The sequence below is a fragment of the Miniopterus natalensis genome, chromosome 19, assembly GCF_054644295.1.
Source record: "Miniopterus natalensis isolate mMinNat1 chromosome 19, mMinNat1.hap1, whole genome shotgun sequence".
Taxonomy (NCBI): Eukaryota; Metazoa; Chordata; class Mammalia; order Chiroptera; family Miniopteridae; genus Miniopterus; species Miniopterus natalensis.
The window spans coordinates 33,506,009-33,528,714 of NC_142099.1; the positions used below are offsets into that span (position 1 = coordinate 33,506,009).

The 22,706-nt window shown below is 55.5% G+C and overlaps 2 protein-coding genes across 2 annotated transcripts; one reads left to right on the forward strand and one right to left on the reverse strand.

Annotated features, from left to right (window-relative positions):
- Positions 1 to 2,398: 2,398 nt before the first annotated feature.
- Positions 2,399 to 9,595, forward strand: IGSF8 (immunoglobulin superfamily member 8). Its single transcript, XM_087828240.1, has 7 exons — positions 2,399 to 2,593; positions 5,795 to 6,172; positions 6,842 to 7,303; positions 7,639 to 8,046; positions 8,263 to 8,676; positions 9,030 to 9,168; positions 9,341 to 9,595. Exons 1-6 carry the CDS (start codon positions 2,548 to 2,550, stop codon positions 9,143 to 9,145), a joined length of 1,824 nt encoding a protein of 607 aa, XP_087684366.1. The 5' UTR covers positions 2,399 to 2,547; the 3' UTR covers positions 9,146 to 9,168; positions 9,341 to 9,595.
- Positions 9,596 to 13,580: 3,985 nt separating this feature from the next.
- Positions 13,581 to 17,250, reverse strand: KCNJ9 (potassium inwardly rectifying channel subfamily J member 9). The gene is made up of 2 exons (XM_087827941.1): positions 16,401 to 17,250; positions 13,581 to 13,924 (listed from the first exon to the last, which is right to left on the reverse strand). The coding sequence occupies exons 1-2, from the start codon at positions 17,248 to 17,250 to the stop codon at positions 13,581 to 13,583; spliced, it is 1,194 nt and encodes a 397-aa protein (XP_087684067.1).
- Between the last annotated feature and the right edge of the window lie 5,456 nt (positions 17,251 to 22,706).

Genomic DNA, 22,706 nt, shown 5'->3' on the forward strand with positions numbered 1-22,706 from the left:
ATTTCTTATGTCAACATATCCAAAAGGGCCTTACAGTGTAGGCCTCCCATAAATGGAATCTATGATGAGTGTTACAGGACAGAAAGAGTTTGTCCACCTGGCACTAGCAAGGCCAAACACTAAACACTGAGAATCGCAGTAGAGAAATATTGGCTATTTTTATTATGAATGGTGCCATGTAGGAGAACTGGAAACTAATGCTCAAAAGCCCAAACTCCCTGATGATGTGTAGGTTACAGATTATATAGGGCAAAATCACAAGACACCATGGGTTAGGGGTTTGGGGTCCTGCTGGGAACTGATTGATTGGAGGTGAGGGAAGGGTAATAAATCATTTTTTTCAGCTTTTAAGGACGGTTCTGAGGTCTGTCCCAGTGTTCCTCTGTCTGGCTTCATGGGAAAGTAGTCAGCGGGTTATTCCACTTTACGGCTCAGGAGCTGAAGCATAAGATGTTATCTTTAGCTTGCTGGAGGTCCAGACCTTGTGATCATTGGTGAGGTCCTTGTGATCATTAGTCAGGCCTAGGCTGCTATCTCCTGCTGCCTCGGGGGTTGCTGATTGTGGGGGTGGGGAGGGAGTTAGCTCTCTCAGGATATATATATGGGAGAGATAGATATGATTTCTAGAGCTAGGATTTAAAGCTAAATTTAATCAAAGTCACAAGGACCCTTGGTTTCATGAGAAGGAGGAAGACTGGCACCATCTCTCAAGCATCAGCAAGGCATTAAAGCCACCCCATTCCCAAATAAAGGGAGTGGTTTTCCTCCAAGAACTTCCCTGTGTCTTTTAGTTTTCACAGAACTCGACCTGGCCTGTGCATGGATTTAGGTGAAATGGATCTGGGGAAATCAGGCTGTGCATATGTCAGAGGGAGAAAATGGGGACCCTGCTGCCCTGGAGGACAGCAGGACCAGGAAGTACTGGGAGGGGAGGGCTGGACCTCTGATTTCCCTTGGGGGTTTCTAGCGTTCTGCCTCAGAGCTTTTCGGCCTATCTCTGAATGTGGCATCAACTGAGCACCTCCTCTGAGCGAGGCTTGGGAGTAGGAAGTCCAGGAAGGTCTGGTCTGGCCAGTGCCACTTCCCCCCTCAGGGTTTGTTTCTTCCTTCACTAAAGGGGTTGGAAAATGAGTGGGAGGGTGGGGGGAAGTGTGGGGGCAGGTAGGGGTTTAGGGAGCGAAGATACTAGATGAGCTCTGGGGTCGCCTTCCACAGTCCCTTTGACAGCCTTGGCTTTGCAGAGCTGGTTTTCCTTCTCCCCATTCCCGCCCCACCCTTCCTGTCCCTCTCCACCCTCTCCTAGGGGAGGAGACAGAGCCCCTAGGAAAGGGGCCTCTTCCATTCTCCCACCTACAGGGCAGGCCTCGCCCTTCCCAGTGCCAGGGAAGCCCGTCTCCTCCAAAAACTGGAAATCAAGTCTCCTTCACCCAAACGCAGGCTTACCCTTTCCTTAAGTTTAAACGAAACCTTTTTCTTAGCAAGCAGTTTAAATAATAATTCAAAAAGAAAACAAAAACACCCTGTCTCTATATCTTGTTATGTGCCGAACACCTTACGTACATTATTTCAATCAGTCATCACAAGAACCCTTTGGGGTGGGTGTCAGTTTGCCAACAAGAAAACTGGGCTAGGAGGAGGTTAAGCTACTAGACCAGGGCCACCAGGGAGCGGAGGCGCCCGCGGCCCACCCTCCACACGTCTTTCCCCCGGGCCTGCCCAGGGGTTGGCACACTGGTCCCCAGCGCCCTTGGGCCCAGCTCCTCCGCGTCCGCGGCCCGGGAGTCCCGCCATGCCCACGGCAGCGGGCTTTGGGGCGAGGCCTAGCGGCCCGAGCAAACAGCCGGATTCTCAGTGCGTGGCCACAGTCACCCCGCCCAGCCCAGGGCCCGGGCACCAGCTCGCAGGGAAAGGCTGGCAGGTGCCGGGTAACAGTGCCCTGCGCGGCGCGGCGGGTGGGGACTCGGCTGAGCCCCGGGGTCGCCAGCGGTCGCCAGCGGCCACCCGGCCGGAGCCCGCGGGGAGCGCGGGGCGGGGCGGGGCGGGGCGGGGCCTTGCTGGGTGGGCGGGGCGGCCCGGGGTCAGCACTGGAGTGGGCGGGGCCAGGCCGGGGTCAGGGCCGAGCGAGGGCCGAAGTTCAGGACCCGGGCCTTCGCGGAGCCCCCGACAGGGGCGGGGCGGGACCGGGGCCGGAACCCGGAACGAGGCGGGGCCAGGATCGGAGATCGGGGCGGAGCCTGGGCCGGGGGGTCGGGCGCGGTTGGGGACCCGGCGCACGGGGCGGGGCGGCAGCCTGGGGGCGGGGCGGAGCCCGGCCGGGGCGGGGCGGGAAGGCTTCACCCGGGCTCGGAGGAGGCGGGGAGCGGTAGGGGAAGGCGGAGGGAGGAAGGCGAGGAAGGAGGGGACTTGGCAGCCTCCGCTCAGCTCCCGCCGAGCACCCACGCTTCGCGGCTCCGCTTTGCGCCCCTAACCCGGGCATGCGCCCCCCGAGCCCCTGGCCATCCAGCGCTCGCACCCGCCCCGGAGCCTCCCGAGAGCCGGCCGCGCAGGATGGGCGCCCTGGGTTCCACGCCGCCGCTGCTGCTGCTCATGCTGGGTAAGCCCGGCCCCTGCCCCGAGCCCCCAGCCCGCCCGGCAGGTGCCTGCCGCCTGGCTCCCAGCCTGCCAGCCTTCCCAACACCTCGGAGCCCCTTGCACCCCACTTCTTCGTCAGGGGCGCCTCCAGAGCGCCCTGCTTATTCAAATCCTGGGGTCGCTGCGCCCAAATGCTGTGACTCTTCTCTGCCTCATACTCGGCTTCAGGCCCGCCCTGGGGTGCCCGCTCTGCGTGGGCAGCGTCTGCCGGTTTTCGTAATTGCCCCTACTTGGCCAGAGGCCCAGGCGCCGGTTCTGCCCATGATCCTTGAAGTAATTGCCCTCATCCTCTGAGGTTACGCAGTTCATCGTCTGAGGTTGGGCGTAGTTCCCTCTCATCCCCAATCTCCAGCCTGGGCAGGGTCCCTCTGCCCCACTTCCCCACCCTCAGGTGGCACTTGGCTCTGTAGCCTCCCACTGGTGGTCACACGCAGTTAGGCCCAGCTTTCCTGCCTCAGAAGAAACCAGGCTCCATGGAGACTGATGCTGGGATCTCCAAGCACCCTGTTTCTGTCCTGGTGGGTGTTCATGGCAGGCCGCTGCTGCGTGGATGCATGAGGGCAGTGACGTTGGGGTTGTTTTCGGCATGAACTGAAGGGCTCCCTGTAGATGCCTGGGGAGGAGCATGGCATCAAGACAGTGAGACTGCCTGCACAGAGATGTTCAGGAGACTGAAGCCCTTGAAATAAGAATGCAGTATGGGGGGTGAGGGTGAGGGTGAGGGTGAGGGTGGGGGTAGTCTTGCCACCAGGATTCGGAGCTGCCATAGTCCAGGCGCAGGCTGATTTAGCTCCAGCTGCCTTTTCTGGACCAGAGCTGCACAGTGGCACCAAGCAGAGTCTCCCTCTCCTGCATAGTTCCCTGGGCCCTATGGGAATAGAATGAGTCCTCTTATTGGGGCCCTGGTGGGAGGCAGGGGGATGTCAGAGGGCCCTGTTGCCTAGCACTTGTCCCATTTCCCCCAGTGGGCAGTGTGGAGCAGAGAGGACCTCAAGGGAGGTAGAGAAGTGTGATGCACAGAGATGAAAGAGCCTGCCGGGCACTTACAGTCATTTTAAAGATGAGGAAAACGGAGTAACTTCCCTAGAGGACACATCTAGTGAGTGTTGGATCTGGGATTTGAACCCAGATCTGTCTGACTGCAAAGCAAGTCTCTGCTCTCCCTTCCCTCTCTGCTAACACAGAGGAGATGTGGCTGGGGAGAGAGCTGCCTGGCAGCTGGTTTCGTAAGGCAGTGGAGGTGACTTTCCCATGGGGATCTCCAAGCATCAGCAGTTGTGGAACCAGGAAGGTGGGAGGCGGCCTTCTGAGCAGAGTCTGCCTGGAGGCACTAGAAAGTGGAGGCTAGGAAAGGTGGAGGCTAGGAAAGGTGTCAACTCATACATCTTTGCCAGTACCTTGATTATAAAGCACCCTCAGACAGGGCCCTCCTGAGTCACACAGTCAGAGTGGGAGCTGTTAGCTCTCAGTGTGGAAACTGAGGCCTGGGAAATGAAGGGACAAATCCAGGCCATATAGCTGGGGACAGGAATGGGGCTGACTCCCATTCTGCTCCCTAGCCAGGCTACCACAAGTTCTCCTAGTGACTCAGCCACAGGAAGAAGGGCAAGGAGCCTGCTCAGGTGGGAGAGTCAAGGGGAGTACTTTTGGAGGAGCTAGAAGACAGAGTTTGACCTCAGACTCAGCCCCTGAGGACAGGCCTTAGGGATGCCCCTGGGAATGACAGTCTGGTTGGTGAGGTCATCCCTTTAGGCCTTGCTTGCCTTGGAGCTCCCCATCTTCCTTTCTGGCTTTGTTTCTCTGCAGGGACATGTAGAAGATATCCAAGGACAGTGGGATCAGGCCAAGACAGTGTACTTCTGTCTTACCTTTCTCATGTGTAAAATGGAGGCAGGGGTCTGCCCCAGCCCTCTTTACATTCTGAGGTTCCATGAGCTTATCTAGTGTGGCTAGGATGGAAGGAAAGAAAGAGGAAGCTGAGCCCTCCAAACCCCTGGGAGTATCCACTGGGGCAATGTGGAGCCTGGGGGTTGGGGTAGAGTAGCTCAGTTGGTTAGAGCATGGTCTCATGGTCTTGATATGCCAAGGTTATGTATGGGTTCCATCCCTGGTCAGGGCACATACAAGAATCAACCAGTGAATGCATAAATAGGTGAAACAACTAATCGATGTTTCTCTCTCCTTTCCTCTGTCTCTAAAATAAATAAATAAAAATTTAAAATACACACACACACACACACACACACACACACACACACACACAAGAAATGAGAGTTTTGGTCTCTCTTAGGAGAGAAAACTGGGAAGGGACAGCTGGGGGTTTCCTGTCTCTCTATGGAAAGGGAGTCACATATAAATGAATGCATACCATATGCAAATGAAGGCTTTTGTTAGGGAGTTGGGGGCGGTCATTGTGCATCAGCTGGGCCAGCCTCTGAGATTGGCAGGCACTGGGGGGAGGGGGGAATCTTCTGTCCCGAGAGGCCAGGGCAGAAGCTGGCTCTTGCCCCATCAGCCTCAGCTGCCTCTGCAGCCCTGTGGGGTGGGAGAAGCAGTGAGCTCATGGCACAGCTTGGGGGAGGGGGGCATTGTGTGGTGAGAAATGACTGGGTCTGTGCCCTGTTCAGCTTGGGCTACTGGCTCCATTGTCTGGAGTCCCCTGGCCCAGGTGACTTAGCTGAGCCAACCAGTCCTTTTGAGCAAGAATTTGCCTGCTCCTCTCAAACAAAGGAGGGGGACATGTGGTTTCAGAGTCCCTCAGGTAGAAGGCCCTGCTGATCAGGCCAGAGCAGGAACCACAGACATGAGAATGGGAGAGGGAATGCGGGGAGGGAATCAAGGTATAGCTGGAATCAGGAAATAGTTAAAACAGGAAGCAGAGGCTCCCCATTCTGCCCATAGGCTCTCTGCTTCTGGCTGGCCAGAAATGGGATATTTCTGGGTTCTGAAGCAAACTTGGCTGTGTATCATTTTCTTGAGATCCGAGTGTCTTCTTTCCTTGTTCTCAACGTTCTTTTCCTGTTTTCAGAACATGGTCCAAGTGGCTTACTAACTTTCCCCAGGTTTTCTTTCCTTTCAGGAGCAGGGGCCAAGAATGGTGCAGGTAGTGGGGGGGATGCATGGGGATCCAGGCATTCCCAACTCCCCCTCTTCTTCCCTACAGGAGTTGGATGCTGTGCCCGGGAGGTGCTGGTCCCTGAGGGGCCGCTGTACCGCGTGGTTGGCACAGCCATCTCTATCTCCTGCAATGTCACTGGCTATGATGGCCCTGCCCAGCAGGACTTTGAGTGGTTCCTGTACAGACCTGAGGCCCCAGAGACTGCACTGGGCATTGTTAGTACCAGGGATGCCCAGTTCTCCTATGCTGTCTTTGGGCCCCGTGTGGCAGCCGGTGAGGTGCAGGTGCAGCGTCTGCGGGGTGATGCTGTGGTGCTCAACATCGCCCGCCTGCAGGCCCAAGATGCTGGAGTTTATGAGTGCTACACACCCTCCACCGACACCCGCTACCTGGGCAGCTACAGCGGCAAGGTGGAACTGAGAGGTACTGGGCCCGGGGAAGGCGTGGGGCCACCACCCGCAAAAAAGGGCAGAAAGTCAGGCCAGGAGGGACCTATCTAATCACCCCTTAGGTTTTGCAGAAGAGGACCTGAGGCCCAAAGAGGTCAAGTGACTTGCACAAAATCACCCAACAAGTTAGTGGCTGCTCTTCTTCCAGTCCACTGCTCTTCTTATTCCATTGAGCTACCTCCTGGGAGAGAAGAAGCACCGTTAGACTGTCCAATTCCCTCTCCATTCCCTCACAGGGTGAATCAATCCATTCCTGGAGATAGGATCCAGATCTGGAGGAGGAGGGGGGAAAGCAGAGGTGGGGTAGGAGGAGTAAGACCATGTGACGTTCTTGCTCTCTTAAGTTTCTTTGTCTTCTGAGAAGGAAGACAGAGCCTTCCTTCTGAGTATCTCCAACAGTGGTCAGTCCCAAACGTAAGGGTGAGTAGGCAATTGGCTGGTTCTGTGATATGCAGCAAGTGTGTATATTGAGTGCCTGTTGTGTGCCCAGCACTGAGCTTAGCACCACTGAGTCGCAGAAGAAATAGTACACCATGAAATCTCCACCCTCTAGCAGCTCACAGTCTAAATAGGTTGTATGTAGGAAACAGTAACGAGATCTACTAGCTCCCAGCCCTCCCTTCACGCCAGCTGTTCTCTCCAGTTCTTCCAGATGTGCTGCAGGTATCTGCTACCTCCCCAGGGCCCCGAGGCCGCCAGGCTCCGACTTCTCCCCCTCGCCTGATGGTGCACGAGGGGCAGGAGCTGGCGCTGGGCTGCCTGGCACGGACAAGCACGCAGAAGCACACACACCTGGCGGTGTCCTTTGGACGAGCCGTGCCTGAGGCACCCGTGGGGCGAGCAACTCTGCAGGAAGTGGTGGGGCTTCGGCCTGACCTGGCTGTGGAGGCTGGTGCTCCCTACGCTGAGCGGCTAGCTGCAGGGGAGCTGCGGCTGAGCAAGGAGGGAGCTGAGCGGTACCGCATGGTGGTGGGGGGCGCCCAGGCCGAGGATGCTGGCACCTACCACTGCACTGCCAGTGAGTGGATTCAGGATCCTGATGGTAGCTGGGCCCAGATTGCGGAGAAGAGGGCTGTCCTGGCCCATGTGGACGTGCAGACTCTGTGTAAGTACAGGGGCTGGGAGCCATGGTGTCTCATTGGGCACCACGGGCATCTGGGACACTAGATGGTCATTATCTGACCAGGGAGCCCACCTTTCCTCAAGTGAGCATCTCTTCCCTCTGTACCCATGATGGGTTTTCTCCACTTAGAGTTGGAGTGGAGATAGGAGGGCCATGGCTGAGGGGTGAGTCAGGCCCCTGAGTGGGGGAGACATACTCCACGAGGGTCAGATGAGTGGCTTCGAAGTTGCTGCTGTCAAGGGAACTACAGCTGGGGAGCCAGGCACTCCCTGCCCACTCCTGCCTCCATGACACCTCCTCCCCCTCCTGTGTTTCAGCCAGCCAGCTAGCAGTGGCAGTGGGGCCCGGTGAACGTCGGATTGGCCCGGGGGAGCCCTTGGAACTGCTGTGCAATGTGTCAGGGGCACTGCCCCCACCAGGCCATCATGCTGCGTACTCTGTGGGCTGGGAGATGGCACCTGCAGGGGCACCTGGGCCTGGCCGCCTGGTAGCCCAGTTGGACACAGAGGGTGTGGGCAGCCTGGGCCCTGGCTATGAGGGCCGGCACATTGCCATGGAGAAGGTGGCATCCAGAACCTACCGGCTACGGCTGGAGGCTGCCCAGCCTGGCGATGCAGGCACCTACCGCTGCCTCGCCAAGGCCTACGTCCGAGGGTCTGGGGCCCGGCTTCGTGAAGCAGCCAGTGCCCGCTCCCGGCCCCTCCCTGTGCATGTGCGGGAGGAAGGTAAGAGGGGTGGGTTGGGCTCGTAGAACCCTTTTCCGTTACTATTCTCTCGCTCTCTCCATCAGCTGCCTCCATGCCTTAGTCTCCCACTCCTCTCCTAAGATTGTGGGGACACCTTAAATTTCCTGGGGTGTTGCTTGGACAGCAGTCTAGACCCAATGCTCCCCCGCCCGCCCCGACCCTTCACCCTCTGATCCCCCGGTCTTTGTTGTGCAGGTGTGGTGCTGGAGGCTGTGGCGTGGCTGGCAGGAGGCGCGGTGTACCGCGGGGAGACTGCCTCCCTGCTCTGCAACATCTCTGTGCGGGGTGGTCCCTCGGGGCTGCGGCTGGCCACCAGCTGGTGGGTGGAGCGATCTAAGGACCAGGAGCTGAGCGTGGCCCCTGCCCAGCTGGTGGGTGGCATGGGTCAGGATGGTGTGGCAAAGCTGGGGGTCAGACCTGGAGGAGGCCCTGTGAGCGTGGAGCTGGTGGGGCCCCGAAGCCATCGACTGAGACTACACAGCTTGGGGCCCGAGGATGAAGGTGTATACCACTGTGCCCCCAGCGCCTGGGTGCAGCATGCTGACTATAGCTGGTACCAGGTGGGCAGTGCCCGCTCAGGGCCTGTCACAGTCTACCCCTACCTGCATGGTGAGTGGCTCCCACCCTCCCCTCCTCACTCACCACCTTCCTCCAGCCCCATGCTCTAATGCTTCCCTTTCCACATGATCCTCCTACTGCTGGCCCCCCTTTCCCTCCGCATCACTTCCCACGGAGAGTCTTGAAAATCCAGCTCTTAGTCCTCCAGTGCCCATCTGCCCCAGGGTCCTTGGTGGAGGTTGACTTGAGTGCTGAGAAGGCAGGAGTGGGCTGGGAGATCTGTCTGTGATTAGGGGGGAGGTGGCTGCAGACAACTTGATAGAGAAGGTGCTGGTGCTTCAGGGAGACAGTGTGTGGGGCGCAGCGGCACCCCAGGCTGAACACCGCCATTCTCTCTCGCCCAGCCCTGGACACCCTGCTCGTGCCCCTGCTGGTGGGTGCAGGGGTTGCCCTGGTCACCGGCGCCATCATCCTTAGCACCATCACCTGCTGCTTCATGAAGAGGCTGCGAAAACGATGATCCCTTGCGCGCCTCCTGCCCAGGTGAGGGAAGGGACCCCCAGCCTTACCTTCTCAAGCTGAGGTGCCCCGCCTGCCCCTTGGCCCCACCTGAGGAGGGGCCGGCTCCCAGCTCCCTGCAGGATCCTGTTCACGGGCGAGGGCGGGAGGGAGCCCCACTCAGGGCTTTCCTTCGCCCACTCCACTCTCTCTCCAGCCCTCACAGGTGTGACTGTCTTCCAGCCCAGCTCCAAGCCCACCTCCGGTTGCCCGGATACCGTCTCCCTCAGTCTGCCCTTCCTTTAATTTATTTGACCTATCCCCACTCAGTGGGGGGGCATGGTCCCCATTCCCTCCTCCTTCCTTCCTGGTTCCTCCCTCTGGCTTTCTGTTCTTGATCTCATACCCAGCCCGTAGGGAGGCCTTCCCTGTCCTAGAATTAGTTTTTCTAAAATATGAATAAACTTGTTTTATAAAATCTAGGGCTGGCTGAGTCTTCCCTGCCATCAGGCTATAAAAGGGGCTGGGGGGTGTGACAGGGAGGTTGTTGGGGGTGACAACCTATTCTGGATGACCCAGGCTTCTCTTCCCACCACAAACACCATCTGGCCCCCGTGGGCTGTGCCACCCACCCCCGGAAGGGTCCCATCTGCTACCTAGCTGTCAGTGCTGAGCTGGTTCCTACTGGGACTCCTACTCAGGGAGGGGAGCCCAGAAGGGAGGGTCCCGTCTCGGCCTCTCCTAGGTTGCAGCGCACAGACTTCCAGGGGCCGGTGCCCCTTCTGAGTTCTCGGCACCACTCTGCACTTCATTCTGCTGGTCCCGGCACATCTTGGACCTGACTCCTCCCACTGGCCCTGGGGCCTCAGCCTTTTCCTCCCCATCTTCATTCTGTCTGACAGCGCAGAACAGAAGCCCCAGAACACAGCCCTGCCTGGGTGGTGGCTACACAGCAGTCAGGGGAGGGAGGTCTGTGTGTCCCGAGCCCCAGGATACACCCACTCTCACAGCCTGCAAGCACCCCGCCCCCTAGGCCTTGCCTCACCCTCATCTAAGGGTTTAATCTTAGAATTCTTACTGCACCACCTTAAGAGGCACCCAGCCTACCTCTGTCTTTTTTTTAATTGTTATATAGGTATATAATTTTTTTCCAGTCTACCTCTTTCAATTCAGTTATTTAAACATTATTGAGCATTACTAGTTTGCTAAGTGTTGTTTTTATGGATGGGGAAACTGAGGCCCAGAGAAGTCATGTGACTTACCCAGAATTATAGAGCTAATTAGTGACAGTGTCAGGACTATTACTCAGGACTTTGCACTGTACCCAGTGGTGCCCTGAATGGTGAGCAAAGGTGTGGTGGGGCCTCAGTGACTTCCATCCAGCCTCAGTTTCTCTGCCCATTCACTTGCAATGGATTAACTACTGTGTGTGTGTGTGTGTGTGTGTGTGTGGATACAGACAGCCCACTCCCTCCTGTACAGACTCCAGCTTTTTCACTGAGTTAAACCAAAATGACTCTCCATCCTGCATCCCAACATTTGTTCTTCAGGTGACTCTAGGGTTCCGGGATCTCATCTCTGATGCTCACTCAGGTGGCCCTGTGACCTAAGGCAAAGACGTCCTCTCTGAGTGGACCCAAACTGGCATGGACTTCTCTGGGACCCACATTTCTGCTTCTAGGAGGCACAGGTCCCATAGGACCTCAGCTTCCCAGCCTGGAATGGAGCAGATTGGAGTGTTTTCCCATAGACTTTTATTCAAGGACACGAGTGGGGTGTAGCCAGTGTCAGAGAGCATGCTTGCTTGGGCACACACTTTTCTCTCAGGAGGCCAGCCTCAGGTCCCCAGTAACTACTTCTCAACTTGCTGTTGCTCCCCCCTTGCCCCTCCTGGAGGGTACCCTTGGTGACTGGGATGACGGGGGGAAGGGAGTGGCCATGGAATGGGAATAGCATCTGTAGGGGCTCCTGTCCCAGCTGGGCAGACCACAGGCCACAGACACAGCCAGCTGTTGGATGCCTCGCTTCTCTCACATTCTTTCCCACATTTAATCCTGCCTCCGAAGTCCTACAAGGGTGTATCCGGTGTGTTTGTTGTAGCGCCTTTGCTGCAAGCACTTTTGCCCGAAGCATTTTCAATGCATAACTAAAAGGCCATAAGGCAATTTTGCTGTGAGAGGGATAAAATAGCTGTTTGACAGTTTTTTTGGGGGAGGGGGTGTTTTTTGGTTTGGTTTCATTTCTCCATATACAAATCAATCACTTTCAGCAGACTTAATGTATTTAAGCTAGTTGTCATTCTGGTTTCATTTCTCCATTCATCAAGTTCTTGCAATATTTCCATTTTTATATTATATATAAATCTCAGCTAGTTTCCATAATTGTCTATACAGTGATGAGTAGACAGGGTGCTGGTCTTAAAATAGTAAGCATTTCTTCCAGATGACGATGATTTGCCCCAAGAGTTAGTTTCTTATTTTGAAAGACTACATTGTGGGGAGAAAGAGAGGCCAAGGTCCTTCTTTGAAGGTGCAGAGTTGAATCCATATTTCCCATAGAACTAAGACAACCACACACAAAAAATCGGTGATTTGTGCAGTACTGTCATGAGTCGGCACACTTTTTAAATGTATTCGAATACCTTGTTTTTCACAATAAAGTCTTTTATTTTTTCCATCACCTTTTATCCCCTCTATGCCCTTTAATTGCCTTCTTTTTAATGACAAAATTGCCTTATAGCCAATCAGTTATGTGGTGAAAATGTTCGCAGCAAAAATGCCTGCAGCAAAGATACTACTGTGAAAGTAAGAACCTACAGGGGATTCCCTCCTTTGCCACTGCCTGCTGTAGCTCCCACCATCTCCCCAGAAATCTCCTCAAGGCCTCCTGACTGCCTCCTCCTATCTGAATTGCCTACTTATCTTCCCCAAACACTCTCTCTAGTTGTCACTGCCCTATTTCCACTGATGGGTGAGTTCCCGGGCCCAGAGTTAAACTCATCAGCCCTGGTACCCTTTCCCTACACACGACTCCACCCTTTATGTTTCAGTCTCCACCCCACGATTCCTCAGCTTCTCAGCTTGGGTGCCCCCTCTCCAGGTCTTCTCTTAGAGCAGTCATTCTCAAACAAGGGTCCCCATTCCAGCAGTGTCAGCATGACCTGGGAACCTGTTAGAAGTGCACGTTTGGTCTCCACCTCAGACCTTTTGGGTCAGAAGCTCTGGGAAGGGGGCCGCAGTCTGTTTCCACAAGCCCTCCAGGTGACTCTGATGCTCACTCAAGTGTTCCAGCTGATGGCTTGGCTCATTCCCTGTGCCACGCTCAGTCCCCAGCTTTCTGATTACCAAACCCTTCTACCCCTGCTCAGAGAGACTGCTCAGGTTCTCACTTTGAAACAGTTGCCATGGGCATACTTCTCTGTGTTTCCCATGAGCACTATATTACGAGATAGGAAATGGGTCTCTGTCCACCCCCTATGTGCCTGGTTCAGTGCTCTATACCCAATGTCACCCAATGAATGATATGAATGACTCCCTCTCACTGTGCCCCAAGACTAATTCTGCTTTCCCAAAGGCCCCTGTGTCCCAAATCTAGTGAACCTACCTCAGTCTCTCCCTGGCCCTCTTCCTCCTCAGAACCTCTCTACCCTCCTATATCTGCAGAGGTACTTATGAAATCCCACTCCTCTGTCAGAAAGCAGCGCTCCTTTCCCAAGAACCCAGCTCTGAGAGCTCCCTGCTCCCTACTTCCCGTTTCCCTGAGCAATAGACAGTCACTGGCACCCTGCTGAGCCACCCCTACAGCGTCTCCTCTGCCCCCCCCCCCCCCCCCCCCATCCAGCCCGGCAGTGGTGGGGCTGGAGCTGGGAGGACACCCTCCTCACCTCTGCCTGCCTCCCCCCAGCTTTCTCTCCTCTGGGCCAGCGGGGGCTACTGTCCAGTGAGCCGGGTGTGTCAAACCTGGGGAAGCTGGCTGAGGAGGTGAGCGGGGACTAAAATCCAGCCGACACTCTGTGCCCCGAGCCACTCTCCCTGGTCTGGGGTGGCGTCAGTCTGGAGGAAAAGGGTGCCTTTTTAGAATTTGTACAAAGATGCTCTAGGGGTTAGCAGCAGCCCTGCGTGCACCACCTGTCTTTCCGTCCGTTTACTTATCCACCAGCTGTCTATCGGCTTCCATCTTCCCGTCCAGTCCACCTAATTCCATCCTTCTGTCCATCCGTCCACCCATGAACAGAGATGTGAAGGTGAAACATAGACGGGCTGGTAAGTTCACTCACCCCCACCCTCCATTCTCCTGAAATCAGGACCCCTCCCTTGCACATTGGATCCTGGACTCGAGATTCTGAGGGGCCTCTCCAGCCTCAGCCCATTCCAGGGGACCTCACCGGATTCCCTCTCTGCCTCCAATATCCAGCGCCCGAGGTACCTGCGTCTGGTCCTGCCACAGGGGAGAAACTGTCATACCTTAGATTCACTTTCTGGTGGTGGCAGGCAGCCATTCTGCCCCTTGTCAGCCTCAGCCTCTTCCCCTGCCCCCTCCCCTGCCCCCTCCCTCGCCCCCTCTTCCTCGACTTTTTCATCCAGCTGGCTGGGTATAGACCAGTAGAGATGGGCGTCAAGGCGGGCTGCTGCCTCAGCCAGCTCCCGGGCGCTGCACGAGGGTGTGGGCACCTCAAAAGTTTGGTGGAAGCTGGCATAGTCCACCTCGTAGAAGCCATCCTCCAGGGTCAGCACCGATGTGAAGCGGTGGCCCCACAGCACCTCGTCCACCAGGTAGGAGCTCCGAGCTTGGCATGTCATTCCTGGGGGGAGGGGCATGGGTCAGGGGGATCCCAGCCCCAGGCTTCCCCCTCCCGCCTCAGCCCTATTCCCAGCACCCTTCCTTATATCCCTCCCCACCCCCTTTTGGTCCAGCCCACTTTCTTCCAGTACTTGCTCAGTTCTCTCATCTCTTGGCCAATTGTACAACTCTTCATCTCCAACCCACTCTCTCCCTGCCTCTCCGCTGAAGATGCCAATCAGAGAAGCTTAACCTTAAAATTGATCTTGAGGATCATCTAGTCCAACTTCCCTCTCCATACAGGGCTCCCCTGGAGCATTCTCACTTGTGGGCATCTGGCTTGTACTTGATTACCTCCCCGAATTGAGAGCTCACCACCTCACAAGGTGCCCACTCCTTTGCAGGATGACTCTAACAGCTCAGTTCTTTATACAGAGCTAAAATCTGCCTCCCTGGATTTTCACCCTTTGGTTTCACTCCTCTGCCATATGACACCCCTTCAAGTATCTGAAAAGAGGAGTCTCAGGTTCCATCACGTCTTCTCTTTTTCAGGCTGAACATCCCTGTCACCTTCCCGCATTCCTCATGTGACCTGGCTTTCCAAAATTTTATTTTCTTGGCTGTAAATCAGAATGGCCAAGGAAGATCCTTTAAGTATTTTGTGATAAGTACTCCAATCGGGCCTGATCCTTGCACAGAGAGGGCTTACCACCTCTCTCTTCTGGCCATCCTGCTGTAGCTAATGGGGCCCAAGATTACATTATATAAACATTTTGGAGGCTGTAACACATTGCCATGACATTAAGCCTGTGGCCAACTAAAACCCCCAGTTCTTTCTCACCAGGGCTCTTCCATGCTGTGCTTACATAAGTGATTTTTTTTTAAAAGCCTAAATGTAGACTTTTATATTTACTCCTTTTAAATGTCACCTTGTTGGATTTTGGCTCATTATACTTGCTTTTCAAAAGCATTTTGGATTCTCACTCTCACACCCAAAATAATACCATCCTTTCCAGTTTTGTTGCTTTTAAAAAGCCAGACACCCATCCCTATCTTCTCCACCCCACCCTCCTTGCCCTGGACCTGTGTCTTGTTCTCCCTCTCAGGTGGCACCCCCCCAGGGCAAGAGGGTCTCCTCCTACCCCAGGGTCTCTCCTATCCACCTCAGCCCATGTTCACCTCAGAGCAAGGGGGAGAAGAAGGGCAAACGTCAGCTAACCAGAGACTGGCTCTCACCATGGCAAGCCCCACACTGAGGCATTTTAGGGTCACTGGTGTCCTTCGTTCCTTTGAGGAAGGCTGGAATAGGAAGAATCCAGTGAGGCAGAAGAAGGGGCCAAGGGACGCTGGGGACAGAGGGCTGAGATGAAGAGAAAGGCTGGGTACAAAGGGAGAAGAGGGAACATCTCTGTAAGGGAGGGGCTGCCTCAGGTACTGGCAAAATGAAGCTGGAGGGATAGAGATAGAAAGGGGTGGGGTGAGTGGGGGAGGGAAAGAGCTAGGAGGGTCCTGGGGGTGGTTAAGAGGGAAAATGGGAACAGTGAGGCAGAGGGTGGCGTAGGGCCAGGAGGGGGTTTGAGGGCGAGGCTTGTGGGAGAAGCCAGCAGAGTGCAAAGGCTCTGACAACAGCGGCGGGAGCTGCCCGGCCTTTGGTTACCCCCCTGCAGTTTTCTAACCCTCCCCCCGCTCCTAGACCTCAAGTCCGGAAGGACCTCACCGGCTGCCCCCCCCCCCGGGCTTTTCCACCTGCTCCCAGCCCTTGGCTGTGGAAGCCTGAGTGGGAAGCACTGAGGTCGCAGGTGCGCTGCCGGTTCCTCCTGGGAAGCAACCAGAAGTGCCAGGGGCCTCTATTTCCCTGCTCAGTGGAAGTTCAGAAGCTTTGGATGGACGGGGAAACTGAGGCAGAGGTGAGACCAGGTACCCACCTCTCCTTAAAGTGCAGCTTAGGACTAACTCAGGCCATGGAAAATCGCTCGCCACCAGATTCCAGGGGCCTGGGCCTCTCTGAGTGGCAAACACCGGGAACCTACGCGCCTGTCCGACCTGCACCACCGACCCCTGCAGCCAGGCTGCCGGGCCTCTGCAGGCGCGGCCGCCCCCTACCTATGGCTGTGGACAACCTACCTAACCTTCGGCCGGGCCAAGCTCCTCTGGGAAAACGAGCACGGCAACAGGCAATTGCCGTCGTGGGCTCTCCTTGCGGCCGTGAGCCCGGAGGTTTAAGGTGCTCGGGGCGCGGGGTGGGTGAGTGGCAGCTGTGACTAGTCCTGTCCCCTTTCCCGGAGGCTCCGACCGCTCGGCCCAGGGCCCCAGCTTCCTCTGGCCTCTCTGCGGGGTCACTCTGCTCACGCGCCCGCCCCAGCCGGGGTCCCCCTGCCGCCTGGCTCCCCGACCGCCGCCAGGTTCCCGGTGCACCGTCTCCGGGCGCCCGCCCCCCGCCCCCCGCGCCCCGCCCCCGCGCCCCGCCCCGCCCCCGCCCCCCCCCCCGCGGGCCGCACCCGTGGCTTCCACCATGCCCTCCAGGATGACCACAATCTCGAAGTCGTCCCTCTCGAGGGCGCGGCGCGACGCCTCCCAGAAGGGGCTGGCGGCGTCGATCTCGTGGCTGATGACCAGCGGCGACACGAGGAAGAGGCGGTCGTCGCCCGTGTCGAAGCCCACGCTGAGGTCGGTCTGGTGCAGCGGGATGAACTCCCCCTCCAGCGTCTGGCGCGAGCGGATGAGCTTGGCGCGGATGGAGGCCTCCACGATGTGCGAGGAGCGCAGGTCGCCCACGCGGAACATGAGGCAGAGGCGGCCGTCGCGCAGCGACACCACGGCGTGCGAGGAGAAGACGAGCGTGGCCGCGCGCTTGTTGGGCTGCGAGATCTTGACGAACATGCAGCCCACCATGAAGGCGTTCACCATGGAGCCCAGGATGGCCTGCAGCAGCAGCAGCACGATGCCCTCGGGGCACTGGTCGGTGATGACGCGGTGCCCGTAGCCGATGGTGGTCTCCGTCTCGATGGAGAAGAGGAAGGCGGCCACGAAGCCGTTGAGGTTGTTGACGCAGGGCGTCCAGGCCGCGTCCTCCAGGTGCTCCAGGTCGCCGCGGCCGTAGGCGATGAGCCACCAGATGGCGCCGAAGAAGAGCCAGGTGAGCGCGTAGGCGAGCACGAAGAAGAGCAGGCTGAGGCGCCACTGCAGGTCCACGAGCGTGGTGAACAGGTCGGTCAGGTAGCGGTAGGTCTCGCGCACGTTGCCCTGCTGCACGTTGCACCGGCCGTCCTTCTCCACGTAGCGCTGGCGGCCGCGGCGCCGCGGCGGCTGCTCGGGGCCCGCGCCCGGGCCCGCGCCCTCCTGCGCCATGGCGGCGGCGGCGCCGGGTCCGCGCGGCCGCGGGCGCCTCCCCTGGGCGGCGGCGCGGCTCCTGCGGGACGGAGAAGACGGAGCCCGTTCACCGACCCGCGCGAGAGGCTGAGGCAGCCGGGGCCAGCGCCGGGCGCTGGGGGCCCGAGCGAGGCCCTTCGCGCCCCTTGGCCTCAGTCTCCACCTCAGTGGAATGGGAGCGACGCGGGCGAAACGCGCTGCTCCCCCGGCTCCCAGAAGCGCGAGGATCAGCCGGGACAGCACCATCCGAGCGTGATGGTGACTTTCAGGGGAAGGCCGTACCGGAGACCTTGGCCCTACCACCTCTCTCGAGGTGTGCGGCACTCCGCGGGCATCCCGGGGCAAAAGGCCCAGGCCGGGGCAGTTTCCTGCAGTCATTGGACTGGGCTCCTTGGAGGCGGGCAGTTAACCTCCCTCTCCAGCAGCGACCTTCAACCTTTTTCATCTCATGGCACACACCAGCTAATTACTAAAATTCTACAACACGCCAGAAGGTATATATTTTTGCCAACCTGACCAAAAAAAAAAAAAAAAAAAAAGGTGTAATTTTGATTCATTGACACCGGACGGCTATTGTCATGTTGGCTGTTGTCATTTTTTTATTTGACAATCAAAGGGAAGAGAGGACAGTGCCTATAGCGAAATAGTCGTAGCTTGCGTGTTTTAAGAAATGCTTGCAGCGCACCAGTGTGCCGTGCATTATGGATTGAAAATCGCTGCTCCACTGCAGCTCCTCCCTAGCTATTGCCAGGTCAGTCCCCTCATCTCTGTTCACAGTTCATTCTAACCATAACCAGGCTCTTCTGAAGTTCCCCTCGAGACTGACACACAGAAAGTCTCTCCCAGCTCCTTCCTCCCTGGCCCTCACTCACTCTCTCCCCACCCACATCTTACTCCTCCCAGCAAGCTTACAAAGGAGAAATGGAAGTGGTGGAGAGTGGGAGAAAAATCTCCAGTGAGCAAGTCCCCACACTAGGAAATTCCTACTGGAAACCCCCGCCCTGAGCACTAACCATGCTCATTGCTGCTGTAGAATAACCCCATTTTTCTTGGGTTCTTTCCACAGTGGAGACAGCCTGAAAATGGCCCAGAGGATTAGAGGACATGCCACCAACACAGATCCCGGGGTAAAGGAAGAGCAAAGTTCATCAGGAGTTAGGCTTGTATCCCTCTGCTCTCCTGTTCTTTGTGAGATGTAATTAACTAGGTCCAGTGAAGCACTAAGCACCCACATTTACCTCCCCCTTCCCTCCAGCTCTTTCCCCACAACATCCTACCTCCCACTGACCATGCTAACACCCCTCCACCCCCACATGCCCCAAAGCTCACATTCCAAGAGAAGCCCACCTGATTTTGCCTCAAATTCTTGCTCTGGAGGGAGCTCTCTGAGTTGCAGCCTGCCCGGAGAGAGACATCCAGGGACCTCCCCCAGGCACCCAGGGGCCCCTAGGAGATGTGGACCACACCAGGAAAGGTTTAGAATAAGGATTTGAGACTACTTAACCTATCTTTCTTCCCGGAAATCATCCTTTCCCAGACTTCAAGGAAACCTGAGTTGTCTGGAGTGGGGTTTGGAGGAGAGGAGTGTGACATGAGGATCACAGATGGCCTGTATGTTTGACCAGGTCCTGAGGAGAGACAATCTGGATATGTAAATATGTAATCCCAAACCCAGCGATTCAGAATTTAAGTTCTGGACTGAGGTACTCTGCAGCTAGACCTTTGGAGGCCGTGTGTGTGTGTGTGTGTGTGTGTGTGTGTGTGTGTGTACTGAGACTGGAGGAGAAACCAATACAAGATATCTTAGAGCTTAGGGGCACTCCCCAAATTTATTTTCCAGGAGGAGTCAGGGGACACAGGGTCTAGGAGCCCCAAAGCAATGGCAGATTACAGTGTTCCCTTCCCCCAACAGTGGGCTTCCTGTTCAGTCCCCGCAGCCCAGGATGTCCTCAGGAAGTGATCTCTAAGCTCTGAACAGCTCAGGGTCCTCAGGTCATGCAGAAAAGTACCTGAGTCCCACTTATCCTAGCTTCAGGTGGACTTACAGATGTTTTCTCAGGATATTGGGTAGCCTGACCCCCAGTTGGCCTGCTGGGACAGACCTCTCTGCCCAGGGGCGGGGAAGGAATCCCAGGGTCTGATCGCCCCCAAAACTCTTCCGTTCTCCATTGCCCAGGGACCTAGGTGAGCCTAACTTTGATGGTGTCCCCTTTCCTTTCCTGTCTTCCTGAGTGGGGGCTGCATTCTTTTCAGTGGGGAAGGAAAGGTGTGGGGTTGTTATTACCTCTACCCCAGGATCAGAGACTTGATTTCAGCACCTTCCCTCCAGAGTCTTGCCCCTCCAGCCTACTCCTTTCTATTTTTTGTGCTCTCTCTGACCCCTTTCCACATTTTCCTGATCTCCCTTTCTTCCCCTAGGAAGTGCTCGCCAGCAAGGAGGCTTATCTTTTGGAAGGACATCTGGTGAAAACTCCCTCAGGAATCAGCTCTTCCCAAATCCCTACTCCCCCACTTGCCGTGGAAATAGGGGCCCAATCCCCCCTCCCCCCACAACTCAACTCACGGTGTGTGGAGAGGAGAGCAGCCGGCAGCAAAGACCCCTGGGGGGAAGCTTCTAGGCCCCTGCCACCGCCCCCACACCCTGGTCCCCTTGGAGGGTGAGAGCCGAAGTAGACACCAGACACCGCTGTTGCTCCTAAATGTAGCGGCAGCTCGGACTAGGACTTGCTATCTGTGTCATCCGCACTTCCCAGGTTCCCCTGCTCCTCTCCTGTTTCCACAGCAACCAGCCTGGCGACAGCTCTAGAGCATCCCCCTCCCCTGCGTAGTCCTGGGTACCACTAGAGGCTGATCCACACGCCATCCTTATTTTTAGCCAAAGTCCCTCCTCTTGGACAACTCATAGCTTGCCTTCTCACCACCTCAGGAAAGAAAAAGAAAGAAAAAAAAAGCTGGCACGCTTGCTCTTTCCTGGGAAGCTCCCTGCTCTGGGAAAATACAGGCCCTGGCGTGTTTGGGAATAAGGCGTTTTGTTTCCTGGGGATTCAAAGGGCCATGTAGGAGCTGGCCCCTCATCACTTCCAAGAGGAGCCTCTGGGTGCAGGTGATACTCTCAGGTCAGGCCCAACATCACAGTCTCCATTTTTGGAGAGGCCACCCTGATCCAGAAAAAGATGGCTCGAGGGAAAAGAAATCTACCCAAGGAAGGGAGGCAGGGTAAGGGGTTCTATATTACTAATTTGTGATGTAACCCATGGGAGTCACTTCCCTTCCTTTAGCCACAGTTGTTCCATCTATCACAGGGTGTGGACATGTGCAAATAGCTCCTCTCCACCTACTTCACAGGTGTGTAGATCAAATGAGGCAACATATAAATAGGTCTTTGAAGTTAATTTTGTTAATAGGGAAAAGTCTGGAAACAATCCACATATCCAACAGAGAGAAAGGCTAGGTTCGGGCTTACTAACTATTCATTCAACAGACGTTTATGGAGTCCAAGTGTTAAGCAATGTGTTAGGTGGGGGTGGTTACAGAAATGAATATGTCTCTGCCCAGAACAGCTCATGGTCCAAAGGGGGGGGGGGGGGGATAAACACTTAAACACCTAATCCTAACATTGCTGCTAATCATCTGTTGAGCATCAGCTATGAAGTAGACACATGCCTCATTTAAAAACCCTGTGAGATACCCAATGAGATAGGTATTATTTTCTTTATTTATAGAGGAGAAAACTAAAACTGAGAAAGGTTGAGTGATTTACCAAATGTCACAGAGTTTGGATATGGCAGAGATAGCAGTCAAACTCGCACACCTGTGTCACCCCCCCACACTATTTTCACAAAGTTACACTGCCTCAATAATGTAATATCTGTGGCATAGCAATAGAATTGGTTACCATGTTCATATATATAAATGTGCATGTAGGCACACGGTTACATTAAAAAAGCATAAAATATTCTTATAAATTGATCAGAACTGTATAGAGATAGCTGTAGGAACATTGATAAAAATAAGGGGGAAAATCGGAGAAATAGAAATATTCAATGTTCATTTTCTCCAGGGAAATAATTAAAAGCAGAGAGTGGTATACAAGCACCAGCTATTGTTATTTTCAGTATTATTATCGATCTGTTCTCCAGATTTCTTAAAGTTAGAACAAGAAGATACAATCTGGAAGAGCAGGAAGAGAGGAAAAATGGACATCAGAGGGTTAAAAGTTCCTGGAATGAACTGGCAAGATGGGAAAGGTGGTACTAAATAACTAAATAATATAATCTCTGGAGGCAGTGGCTTGGGTTCAAATCCCAGCTCTGTGCACTTCCAACTGGGTGACTTTGAGCAAGTTACTTAACCTCTCAACGGTTTGTTCACCTGAGAAATGAAAATAACCATATTATCCACCTCCTGGGATTGTCATGAGAATTACGTGAGGCAGTGCCTGGCACATTGCAGACTCAGTAAATGCTCGCTACCTCCTCCTGCTCCTCCTGGCCCTGATCCCACCATCCCAGGCATCTCCTGACATCTCCACGGGCCTGTGCCGCCTTCCTCTCTTCTAGTGCTACCCAGTGAGACCTGCAGGGGGCGCTCCTGGTACACGACCCTCCTCTCCCCGGCCCTCTGCTGGTGTTTCTTGTTCCAAGTGGAAATATCGAGTTTTCAGCTGAGATTGGCATCAGGAGGGCTGTTAAAGCCCCAGTCAACATCCCCGTCTCCTGGGCCTGGCCCTGTCACCTGAGCCTTGGGACTGCTAGCCTGCTCCTCTCTGTCCTGCCAAGCGGCCGCTCATGTTGGTTCCACTGTGCCAGGAGTTCGGAGAGAAGAAACCAAACTCCTGGGCAAGAACGAATTTGCATAGAACTGGCCCCATTTCCTGGAGGGGGACATCACAGGGCTGGCAGGGCCTTTCAGAAGGAGGATCGGCCAGCCCCCTGCCTCAGTCTGGGCTGCCCTGAGTCTAGCCTCGCTGCCAAGGAAGGAGGCTACTACTCCCTCCTCTGGTTTACTGATCCTGTAGGTCCTGGACATTACCTGGTATCTAACCTCAATTACTGTTTATCTGAGCTTGAACAGAGTGAGAGGGAAAAAAGTTTTCTTAGGTACCAGGATACAGAAAAATGGGCGAGATCTCAGCTTAGTATGAGAAAAAAGAAAGCAACTTTACAAGGAATCAGTAAAATATGTCAATACAGTTGTGATGATGGGAAATGGGGTTTGGAACTGGAGAATACTGAGGACAGGAGGGGCACAGCTGGGGCCACATTGCTGGTCTATGAAGAACCTTGGTACAAACCCCTCTTGGCAGGTGTGTTCCTTGTGTATGACATGCAGCTTGGAGAGCAGGTGGTACTTTTGGGTAATAATAAGGGGAATCCCTCCCGTAGACACGTCTCTGAACCACAATACAAGAACTGGCAAGCAGAATGCAGTTCAGT

What these genes read in the sequence shown, in the direction of transcription:
- KCNJ9 (XM_087827941.1), bottom strand. Translation starts at nt 17,250, where the DNA reads ATGGCGCAGGAGGGCGCGGGCCCGGGCGCGGGCCCCGAGCAGCCGCCG. An exon ending in GGGCATGGTGGAAGCCACGG is followed by an intron (nt 13,925 to 16,400) that starts GTGCGGCCCGCG and finishes CCCTCCCCCCAG; the next exon opens with GAATGACATGCCAAGCTCGG.
- IGSF8 (XM_087828240.1), top strand. Translation starts at nt 2,548, where the DNA reads ATGGGCGCCCTGGGTTCCACGCCGCCGCTGCTGCTGCTCATGCTGG. An exon ending in CGGCAAGGTGGAACTGAGAG is followed by an intron (nt 6,173 to 6,841) that starts GTACTGGGCCCG and finishes TGTTCTCTCCAG; the next exon opens with TTCTTCCAGATGTGCTGCAG. An exon ending in TGTGGACGTGCAGACTCTGT is followed by an intron (nt 7,304 to 7,638) that starts GTAAGTACAGGG and finishes CCTGTGTTTCAG; the next exon opens with CCAGCCAGCTAGCAGTGGCA.